Source organism: Azolla caroliniana, unplaced genomic scaffold (assembly GCF_043228905.1).
Source record: "Azolla caroliniana isolate FFs.n. ecotype wild unplaced genomic scaffold, voAzoCaro1.0.p SCAF_15, whole genome shotgun sequence".
NCBI lineage: Eukaryota > Viridiplantae > Streptophyta > Polypodiopsida > Salviniales > Salviniaceae > Azolla > Azolla caroliniana.
In genome coordinates this window covers 6,661,888-6,674,131 of record NW_028230450.1, presented here as the reverse complement: position 1 = coordinate 6,674,131, position 12,244 = coordinate 6,661,888, and the positions used below count along the sequence as shown (strand labels likewise).

The 12,244-nt window shown below is 35.9% G+C and overlaps 1 protein-coding gene across 1 annotated transcript in view; it reads left to right on the top strand.

Moving 5' to 3' along the window:
* The window catches only part of CER3 (Fatty acid hydroxylase superfamily), a 6,050-nt gene extending 2,253 nt beyond the window's left edge, over positions 1-3,797 (top strand). The window contains exons 5-11 of the mRNA XM_087331127.1: positions 710-828; positions 953-1,209; positions 2,257-2,364; positions 2,468-2,674; positions 2,756-2,866; positions 3,001-3,174; positions 3,345-3,797. Coding sequence (XP_087187253.1) covers positions 710-828; positions 953-1,209; positions 2,257-2,364; positions 2,468-2,674; positions 2,756-2,866; positions 3,001-3,174; positions 3,345-3,500 — 1,132 coding nt within the window. The 3' untranslated portion in view covers positions 3,501-3,797. The remainder of the gene's footprint in view (positions 1-709; positions 829-952; positions 1,210-2,256; positions 2,365-2,467; positions 2,675-2,755; positions 2,867-3,000; positions 3,175-3,344) is intronic.
* The last annotated feature ends 8,447 nt before the right edge of the window (positions 3,798-12,244 follow it).

Sequence of the window (12,244 nt, the reverse complement as noted above, 5' to 3'; positions counted from 1 at the left end):
CAAATCGTAGTTTCCAATCGTATCCCCGGAAACTAGGTTGGGAAAAAGGTACAATAGTGTAGAATCATGGTGTTCAAACTCCCTAGTTCCGAGACACATCTAGGTCCTCTTCTTGATTCCATGACGAGAATCGTGGGCAAATGGCGAAGGGAAGTTTTGTCTCAGAAACGGTTTTTTTTTAAGCGTAATTGGGCGAGCAATGTGGAGGTAATGTGCGTAGGTTTCTTCTTAATTGTTGGTTTCTTCGAGTTGTGAAAAAACCTGTGGGAGGATCGGGCGGATGACCCGAGAGTCCGAGGGAAATCATAGTCCAGAAAAGAAGTGAGTTCAATGGGAAATTGGAGCGACATTGGTGGGTAAACTATACATAAACAAAAAAGGTGTGGACAATGGTGGGAAAATAAGAAATCAAAATGTGTGGGTTAGTTTCTCGGAGAGAATATAATGAAGGAAATAAAAAAATCCTAGATTTGTTGGGTTCCTTTCTTTTTTGCATGGCCGCATGGGATTCAAATCCACAAAACACGCACGTGGAGGAAAATTGCCAATAATAATATTAATAGTAATAATAGCTCTAATCGAGGAATGATTACATACTTATATATGTATGTATACATAGTTTGGTGATAAGTTATAGCTAAAAGAAGCCACATAAAAATAGATACTATATTGAATGTGTTTTGTGTGTGGTTTTCTTTGTGTGGGGCAGGTATCACACACTACATCACGAAGAGCGGGATTCGAACTATTGCCTATTCATGCCCATCTACGACTACATGTTTGGGACAGTGAGCAAAAATCGAGAAGCCTTCCTCAAAGAACTCAAAGGTGTGGTATTTGGATACACACACACACACACACACATTTTAACATTTTCATTAAAGTCTCATTTTGTTTCTCGTGTTCACACTTGTGCCTTTTCATTCCAATGTGGGTTGCTCTTCTAACACAGAGAGGGTGACACGCGTTCCCGACTATGTGTTCTTGCTACACGCGGTCGACTTCCTCTCGTGCCTCCATGTGCATTTCTTGTTCCGTGCATTCGCATCGCATGGCTATCGAACCCTCCTCTTCCTCATCCCCATCTGGCCTTTCGTCATCCCTGTCGCCATTGCCATGTGGATATGGGGTAAGCCTTTCAAAGGATGGAATTACTACCTCGACAACCGATTCCACCAAATTCGTCTCATCCCACGCTTTGGTTTCATGGTATACACAACTATCTCTACATCTCTCATGTGTGTGTATCTATTTCATCACCCAATGACAAGCACTTATAACAAAACCTTCAACAAGAAATTATATGATCATAATCATTGCGACAAAGTGATCTAAAACTCTTTTGGCATCATACATGAAGTAAAAGAAAAAACCTAATGATGTGTAACTTTCTTAAGTAAGTACATATATTCCCCTCTCCTTTATGGATATAAATTTAGATCCATATGTTTTATTTCCTTTTTAAGTCTCCTCTCTTGTTACTAAGTACATTTAAATTTCTCTCTTTTTCTTTAAAACTTCTGTTTTTACTTTACTTTTTTACTTTTCTTTTCTAAAATTCTTGATCCATCATAATGCCCATCATCTTCCATAGCTTCTTCCCATCGTGCATTTATTGTGAATTTTGCATCGGTTTGGTCATTCCTAATCATTTCCCACCCAACAAAACAAAATAAAGGGAGTGACACCTTGTGTAGGGTCCCAAAACCCACCCCCTCCTCTTTTTCATGCTTTTCCTTTTATGGACTTCCCCCCCTTCACCCAACCAACAACCTCTTTTCTACAACTACCTTTTGTCATTTATTGCGCTACCCATGACTTTTTCACTTTTTAATCCTCATCTAACGTTCTTCAACAATGCACATAATAGTTTGCCATAATACATGAATGGGTGTCCTAACACATTAATGGATATGGGTGGTGTGCTAGGTTTCCCCCACCTCTTTATTAGGGAGGATATATGTTTGGTTGACCCTCCATCTGTAGAATTTATTCCTAAGATTTAGATGAATTGTATTCATTCCCAACTCCTAGTAGATAACTGGGCATAAAATCAATCTCTTTTTGAAAAAAGGTATATTGATAGGGCATTGCACTTTTCTAGTAATTACACGACATTCAACAAACGAATTCAAATGGGTTGAAGCACTTACCTTATGATGGGTTGATGTAACCGTCCTATCTAAGAGAATGACAATTCTTATACTTAAGCCTTTTCCTTTCTCATTTCCTTTCCTTTTTGTCGTTCATTTGTAGTACTTTTTGCCCTTCGCACGAAATAACATCAACAATCTAATTGAGAAAGCAATCCTTGATGCCGATAGAATGGGTGTCAAAGTGCTCAGCTTGGCAGCTTTAAACAAGGTGTGTGCTCCTTGGGACTATACATTGTCTATTTCATTTAGGGTTTAAGAATAAGCAACTTTGAGGCTTCATGGTTGGAGGTTTGTGGTTTTTTCCTACACAGAATGAAGCTCTTAATGGTGGTGGGAATCTCTTTGTGATGAAACATCCTAACTTGAATATTCGAGTTTGTCATGGCAACACACTTACTGCAGCCGTCATTATCAAAGAAATCCCAGACCATGTGACCGAGGTTTTCTTGACTGGAGCAACTTCCAAGCTTGGACGGGCAATAGCATTGTATCTTTGCCGAAAAGGAGTAAGAGTTTTGGTAAGCCTCGAGTACCTTTTTGTCTTCATAACTAATTTGGTATGAAACATCCATCCATATCTTAGATTTATGTGCATTTAGATGCTCACGGAGTCGAGGAAGCGTTTCGAAATCATCACATCTGAGTCACCTGCTGAGTTTCGCCACAACCTTGTGCAAGTCACGAAGCATCAAGCCGGAAAGAACTGCAAGGTGGATATCAATATCCTTTTTAATTCTTTTGTAATACAACTTCACAATTTGGTCTTTACATTGTGGAATTATTGATCTAGATGTGTCATATTAGGTCTAAGTATGCAATTAATTATGTGCTTTTATGTGTTTAGACATGGATACTTGGGAAGTGGACCACATACTCGGATCAAATGTTTGCTCCGCCAGGGACACATTTCCATCAGTTTGTGGTGCCTCCAGTCATACCATTTCGAAGGGATTGCACATATGGTGCACTTGCGGCGATGAGGCTCCCACCTAATACAAGGGGCTTGGCATCTTGTGAGGTACATTGCACAATTATATCTTGTGAGCTTCGTTAAATTATATTAAATAAAAGCAGGCTCTCTATATACACAAGCATTTGCACTCTTAAAAAGACACCTCTAATGATAAACTATGTTCAAAATAACTATATCTTTAAACTTCATGTTTGTCATTTGTTGTTTGCTATTAGTACACCTTGGATAGAAATGTTGTGCATGCATGCCATGCGGGCGGTGTTGTCCATGCATTGGAAGGTTGGACACACAATGAGGTTGGTGCCTTGGATGTCGATCGTATCGATGTTGTTTGGGAGGCAGCTATGAGACATGGATTTAGGCCAGCATAAACATACTCTTAATAAAAACAACTATTATTTGTCTTTCTAATCAAGCTAGCTCAAGGGTTTCAAATTTCGCAAATGTACCACCATGTGATTAATTGGTTCTTCCAACAAAACTCTTCTATTCAATTAGATGAAGTATGGCGTGCATTATTGTTCCTTTGCAAAACTCCTTGGGGTTGGTTGACTTGAGCCTATATAAGCAAAGCCTTTGATTGAAGGGAAAATCATTTCATGAAATGATATATAAGACCTTTCTTTGTAACCATATGAAACTATCTCTAATGGAATTTATTATTGTTCGATGTTTATAAATTTGTGGAGAATAACATTTTGCAAAGTTACTTAGTACTATGATGTGATTTATATTGACCTTTGCAAAGGTGTTGAGTTTAGAGGTAGAGAGATAGATAGATAGATAGATAGATTATATTATCGTCTTCGGAGGTCAAATATGACCTATGAGTGTTGAGTTTATAGGTAGAGAGATAGATAGATAGATAGATTATATTATTGTCTTCGGAGGTCAAATATGACCTATGAGTGTTGAGTTTATAGGTAGAGAGATAGATAGATAGATTATATTATTGTCTTTAGAGGTCAAATATGACCTATGAGTGTTGAGTTTATAGGTAGAGAGATAGATAGACAGATTATATTATCGTCTTCGGAGGTCAAATATGACCTATGAGTCGGAGGTCAAATATGACCTATGAGTCGGAGGTCAAATATGACCTATGAGTCGGAGGTCAAATATGACCTATGAGTGTTGAGTTTATAGGTAGAGAGATAGATAGACAGATTATATTATCGTCTTCGGAGGTCAAATATGACCTATGAGTCGGAGGTCAAATATGACCTATGAGTGTTGAGTTTATAGGTAGAGAGATTATGAGTCGGAGGTCAAATATGACCTATGAGTGTTGAGTTTATAGGTAGAGAGATTATGAGTCGGAGGTCAAATATGACCTATGAGTGTTGAGTTTATAGGTAGAGAGATTATGAGTCGGAGGTCAAATATGACCTATGAGTGTTGAGTTTATAGGTAGAGAGATAGATAGATAGATTATATTATCGTTTTCGGAGGTCAAATATGACCTATGAGTGTTGAGTTTATAGGGAGAGAGAGAGAGAGAGAGAGAGAGAGAGAGAGAGAGAGCAGTCAAATATGATCATAGGAATAACATTGCATCAAGTTGTGATACTTCACTCCTGAAGGCATAATTTGAAAAGGCATAGTCAAGCACAATTTGAAAAGGCATAATTCATAGAAGAATCTCTCAATAAATTATAGAGAAACTATATTGCATTCCATTGTCAAACCATTTTTTATATTCTATCCAATCGAAATATAACAAATTTCTTTTATGTACTTTTTCGATCCTTTGGATTGCTTCACACGAAATTTTAGAAAGTCAATATGATGATCATTCCATCTTCCAAACTAGTTTCTATATACTCTATGAAATTGAACCATAAATTCTTGCTTTTATGTAGTTTTTGGATCTTTTTTCTTGTTTCATATGAAATTTTAAGAGTCAATATGATGGTCTTTTAGGCCTTAAGCATGTACTCAACAACCCTTTCTATGACCATGATCTCAAATTTCATATGACTCTTGAAAGGGTTGGTGGCATGAGCATAACCCAAGCAGGGTTTGGGTTGGGAGTAGCTGCTAGTCCCAACCAAAGTTTGAACCCAAGAAGGGACTCGGTCCCAGTCCCAACACCAATGCCACGTTGGGTTGGGACAACGCAATCCCAATGGGTAGTCCCACTTGGGACTGCTCCACGACTAGTCGAAATGCTAGCCTCAATGGCCAGTCTTGGCCTAACACCAAGGGAGCCTAAGAGCCACCTCTTGGCATAATGACTTGGGTAGCCCAACAACCACCCCCTTGGCCTATTCATTTTGGTTCATTCCTCGATTTCCTAATTTACACATTCTCTCCTCTCCCTCTCCTTAATCTTAGTTAGCTCCAATTAGCTTGTAATAAAACCTTCTTGTAATCACGATTAAGTGTTAATGATAATTTATAATAGTTTTGGCTTGATATCTCTTGTCCCAACCGTGTTTTCAAATCGTTTCGAGACCCCCATGTTTTAGGTTGACAACAATAGAAACTCCTGATGGTCAAAAACTTTACTAATGAATGTTGCAATTCAAGAGTGTAGACTATAAATGTGAGAGAAATTAATGCAAGGATTGTGTTGGGTTGAAGATGTGAGGAAAACATAGTGAGATATGATCTAAAGTAAAGCATTGTATCAAAGTGTGATACTCAAATTAGTAAGCTTCTTTAAGGCAAAGAGTGCATAATCGATTACTCTCATCATTTGTGCTCAAACAATTACCAAGCTTCTTTAAGGCAAAGACTGCATAGTCGATTACCCTCATCATTTGTGCCATGGTTGTAACATACGTAGCATACCGTACGCATACAATACTAATGCTACGTATTTTATAAGTATTCTAAAAATAATTTATAAGTTCTTAGAATACGTATTTAAAGGTAAAATACGTTGAGTTCGTTGAGTACGTTTTGAATACGTTAAAAACATCAAATACTTAAAAACCAATTTGCAAAGATACTTGTAATTTGAATACTATATACTTGTAATTTAGATAAACGGTTATCTATGTTTCAATACATTAATACATTATACACGTGATTTACATATTTTTAAATGAAAGTGGACACTAGAGATTTGAGATTCGAGAACACAATTGAAGTTTGAAGTTTGAACCAAAACACATATCAAAATTGAACCAAAATTGAACTTTGAAGTTTAAACTTTGAACTTTGAATCAAAATTAGAATAGATATGTAAAAGTTAAAACCAACAATACATATCTCCATGCAATTTTCGATTATATTTCTTCTTCTAAATCATCATTAGAAGATTCCGTTGTTGTATCATCATAGTTGTCCACATAATCACTATCAGAAGATGAATCAACTATGGCATTGTCAATGTCTTCATCCTCTTTATCTCCATCATGATTACCAAATTCAGCATTGCAAGCCTCGGTTGTAGTTTGTCGAGTAATTATCCTTCTTGTACTTGCAACTCTTGCACAAGCATGACTATGAACATATCCACGACCCTTTTTAATAGTGTTAGAACTTGATTCCACCAATCCTTCATCCACTATAGTCTATTATAAATTCCAAAATACTTGTTCCAAAATCTCAAGAGTGATAGTGAAAATTTAGTGAGATATCATGACTAGGAAATAGATGTAAAGAGTGTCACAATCATAGTTCCTAATATTCGCGTACGTCCAATTTACTGGACGTACGCGAACGTTTGCAAACGTACGCGTATGATACGCGATATTCGTTTGGCTTCTTTCTTTCTTTTTTACTTTTTTTTGGTTTTTTTAATTTTTGATATTCATAATATTTTGTGAATAGAAGTGACATCTGACACACATACACACACACACTCTCTCTCTCTCTCTCTCACACGAGAACTGACAGATTTTCTCTCTCTACAAAATCTAGATATCTAATATACATATTACATACTCCCTCACACAGACAAAACCCATAGCTCCTCTCTCTCTCTCTCTCTCTAGAGTCTAGATATACACTCAATCACTGTCTCCTCACACATGCAAAACAGGGCTTCTCTCTCTAGATCACACACGCTCTCTCTCTCTCTCTCTCTCTCTCTCCCCCTCACACACACACACACTATGTACACCATATACACCATATGTATATATAATATATCTATGTACCGCGTATGGATTTCAATCATACTTGGAGCCTTTTCACGTATGAGTATGATACGAATATTGGCGTTTGAGTATGACACGAATGGGACATATGGCTAGAACTATGGTCACAATTGTATGCATCATGAATCATACATGTATACAATACAATACAAACACGCACACACACATGTACATACACACATACATACAATACAATACATATACATGTGTGTGTGTGTGTGTGTGTGTATTGTATTGTAAATGCTCACTTCTTCTCTTCCTTTCTTTCTTGCGTGGCCAAAGGAAGGCACAAGATAAAGAATGAGATAATTGCCGCCTGTTGTCAAGAGCTGAGCTTTAGCTCTTCCCCATCCCTCCGCTCTATGCCTCTCCATCTCACATTGAACACATTCTCCAATGATGAGGTTTTTCTCAAGACTCATCTCCCTCTTCTTTCTTCTCCAAATCAGGAGGCCTTTTAATGGCTGGTTATGATTGAATTAACCAACCATTAAAAGGCCTAGATTAAGCTCAATTTGATGTCTATTCCATGTCAATGTGAATGGTCATCAAGGATTGAAAATGTATCTATTGTATATAGTCTATTTATGATTAAAATTGCTTTGAAATTTTATGAAATTCCGGTCAAATTAGCACAAGATTAAGAATGAGATAATGGCCGCCCATTGTCGAGAGCTGAGCTTTAGCTCTTCCCCGGACCCCATCCCTCTACTCTACCCCTCTCCATCTCACACAAAAGACATTCTCCAATGATGAGGCATTCCTCATCTCCCTCTTCTTTCTTCTCCAAATCGGGAGGCCTTTTAATGGTTGGTTATTCAATCATAACTAGCCATTAAAAGGGCTAGATTAAGCTCAATTTGATGTTTATTTCATGCCAATATGAATAGTCATCAAAGATTAAAAATGTATCTATTGTATATAGTTTATTTATAATCGAAATTGCTTTCAAATTTTATGAAATTTTGGTCAAATTAGACCAAAAATAAAACTCTGTTTTATCTCTCTATGTGTGCACTGTGTAAGATTAATTAACACTAAAATTGAAAGCTAGAGTTTACTGTATTCTGTATAATAATATAATATAATCAAGATTCAAGAAGCAATATTAGTTCATATACCATAATACCTGCGTAAAAACCTAGGTTGTTGGAAGCTTCAGAGTTCGGATTTCTTGTAGATAGCTTCCATATCCTGCTGAAAAGCCTAGTGTCTGCAAAACATAGGAAATTCTTACAAAAACCCCCAATTATTTTCTTTTTCTCTAGTAAAAAATACCCTAGAAAAATAATTTTTAAATTATTTACAAATTTAGCCTTAGAAAAAATGACAAGTCCAAAAGGTTTAATATGTTTAGAATACGTGTGGGTATTCTAAAACGTACTCTATCTATAAAATACGCGTTTTTTAACAACAATGATTTGTGCTCAAAGAATTACCAAGCTTCTTTAAGGCAAAGAGTGCATAGTCGATTACTCTCATCATTTTTGTTGAACACCTTGTCTCACATCATAGTGAGTGTGCGCTAAGTCACATGGAAGTAATGTTTCAAATCACAAACAATGAGGTGGGATCTTAAATGTATTGATATGTATGGTTTTCCCATTTGGCAAAGAGCATATCTTGTAGTTAGGTGCTAAATATGTAGTATAATGTTTGATGTGTGAGCCTCCACATTTTCCCCATCTTTTGATACATTGACATTGCAAAAAGGCGTCATTTACACAGGAATCATTAGATGCAACACGAAGCAAGTGTATTGCATCCCATATTGCGAAGATGGGATTCAATACATTTGTATTCAACTGAAACACAGATTTTCTATTAATGTGTCTTTTGGATCTTTTTGCTTCATGTATTTTCAATGTTTTTTGATATTTTCAAACTCTTTTAAAGTGAACTTAGGGAGGCTACCACCTCATAGAGAAGACCTGAATCACTAAAGTGTCAAAGAAGTAGTTCTTGAGGACTCAACACTTAATTTCTCCTTAAGTGAATGTGTTCTTGAAGGTCAAATATGATCAATGGGACCAAATGAAATCATTTTTACATTATAGGTGTGGAATTGAGTAGCGTTGTTATTTAAGAATTTTCATAATGAATGTTAGATTTGCAAGTCCACAATGTGATTGTGAAAAGAATGTGTACAGAGTGGATTGAATGGAAAATGTGTGGAAAGCAAACTCAAATGTGATCAAATGCAACTCGTTGCATCAAAGAGTGATACTCTAATTCCGCTACTTGTGTAGGGAAAAACAAGAATAGTCAATGAGTCTGTTCACTCGTGCTCCAATAACATATCTCACATGGAATATAATTTTATTATGGTCTTCAGAGGTCAAATATGATATATGTGAGCAAAAAATATACTATTTTCACATAATACACGTCAAAGTGAGTAGTTCAATCAGTAACTTTACCAAAGAATGTTGCAATCGAGACTACACATTGTGACTATGTAAGAAATTTGTGCAATGACTGAGTTTAGGGGAAGATATTTTATCACATTGCGTTACATTCTATTTCAAGGATAAGCAATGTCCTAATATGTATTATGTATTTGAGCACTGCTAGTTTGCCTACATGTGGAGGCTTCTTCAATATGAGTTCATGGATCAAGATAAAACAAGAAGTATATTTTATTATCCTCCCCAGTGATCCATGCAAAACATTTTGAGTTAGTATGTGGCGTTGACTACTAGTTTTTTATATTCAGGAATTTTACAAATGAGTACTAAAATTGAGAGTGCATCTCATTGTAAGAGAAATCCAAGCAAGAGAGAGAGAGAGAGAGAGAGAGAGAGAGAGAGAGAGAGAGAGAGAGAGGATCTTACAACGTAGTTGGCATTCTAAATTGCCACTTGTAGCAAAGGTCTTCATTTGGAGAGTTTTGATTGGAAGATTGCTTTTGGGATTAGCTCTAAAGTATCGTGGACTAGCAACGGGTAATTGCTTCTTTTGCATTGTTCAAATGGAAGATAGTACTCATTGATTTATACAATGTCCGATTGCTTATCAAATTTGGTAAGTTTTGTCACAGTGTTATTTGACACTTAGACAGTGGTTGTTTGCATAATTTACACCGGGTTGACCCAAAATCAAAGATGGAGATCGTTTTCTTATTTCTGAGATATTGGGGGTTGCGTTATAATTGGGACGTGCGCAACGTTTTTGTATTTGATGGTAGACATGGAGTGAAAGCATATCTACAAAAGTTAGAGTACTAATGTGGCAATTTTCTTTATTGGAGCAAGTGGAAATTCTTTCCTCAGTGGAGTGTTCGTCTTGCCTATTGGCAATTCAACATGTTCTACGACCCATGTAGTTAGTGGGTGACCATACTCCATTGTCACGCCCATTGTAAGTAGTGTTTTTCACACACATTTATTAATATAATTATGTGTTTTCACCAAGAGAGAGAGAGAGAGAGAGAGGAAATAACGTGCACCATCACGAAATCTCATCACTATTCAATGGAAAATTGACACATTAAAGCTTAATTTCCTTAAATAAACAATGCAGTTTTGCACCTTATAATCCACTTGGTTTGCTTAGGTCTAATTAATGCTTGGTAAATTCAAAAGGACCTCGTATAAAAAGGTAGTGATTTTATTGAGTACTCTCACCACGGGTGCAAGCTTGATGTGGCATGACTTCAAGACACAACAAATTGCAATGATGCTTTGTCCTCCACATGGATTTGTAGTTGCAAGATACAAAAATTCCGTGGTAACCCATTTTTAGTCATAGTTGCAAGATATCACCTTTGAGAACTAGTTTTTCTCCTAGTATTGATTGTGAACATATCACTCCGACACATGCAATATTAAATGGATTCAGGCATGTATTAATGGGGTCGGTGGAGTTGACTCCATATTATAAAACCTTATGATTGAAGGAAATTTTATATAATGTTATAAACTACAAGAAACTTACGTTGTTAATTTAGTGTAATCTCTTAGCGGGTTTATAAATTGGCCTTAAAAGAGAGGCAAGAGGATGTCAATAATAGTTAGCTTCTCTAATGGATTGTAATATCTCTTTATGTTTATAGAAAGAAATCCGTACGAGAGATTAAATAATTATATTTTGCCTTCATGAAGGCACAATAAGTTTACATATGTATGTGAAAGCATATTATTTTTCAAGTGGAAACACAATAAATGCATTCTTAAACATTGTTGAGAACACCAATCATTAATTAGAACCGCTTGAAATTTGATCAAAACACTTCGTACAAAAAGGTTTGAGTTGTATTGGTTGGCCTTTCGTTTGATAAGGCACGAGATAGTTTTAGTATGTGAGTAATTGGATTGATATTTTATACAATGTTGCAACTGGTTTTAGGTCGTAATCATACAGAGGTGTTTATAGGTGCAATTGTAATATACGTCTACGAACATTGATATTTAGTTAAGAGTCAACTTTTAAAACATTTAATAGTTACCAAATATCTTGTCAAATGCCTTCTCCTTTAGGCACATGAAATAATAGAAAACAAACACCTTGACGTTAAACAACTATAAATTATTTTTGTGTACACATCAATCAAAATCCCTACGATTGACAATCCTTCGGTTTTGGGTTTAGAGATAAACTTTCAGACATAAAGAGAGATGGAGATGGGAAACTATTTTTAGCACAAGACACTTCTGGATATAAACAATGAAATCATATACGTTTGTCGCCTTTGAAAAGCTCCTTATTTAAGATACTTCGGAACCAACTCATTGGAGTTTTGTTTTCATACGCTATTTGATGTTTTAGGTTATAGTTGAGAAATTATTCTAACAACTTTTAAATTTTCACTTTTCATTATTTGCTCTATTGGTGAGTATGACCTATGTGTTTCTTAAATTGTACACAATGAAAATTTTAATTTATCTTGCAAGAGATGTTCGATGTACGTCTAGAAGCTAGAAAACAATGTTTTTTTTAATGACCATGATTAGGAATTCTAAAGCAAATTTTTTCACATCTAACAATAGATGATCCTTAAACCA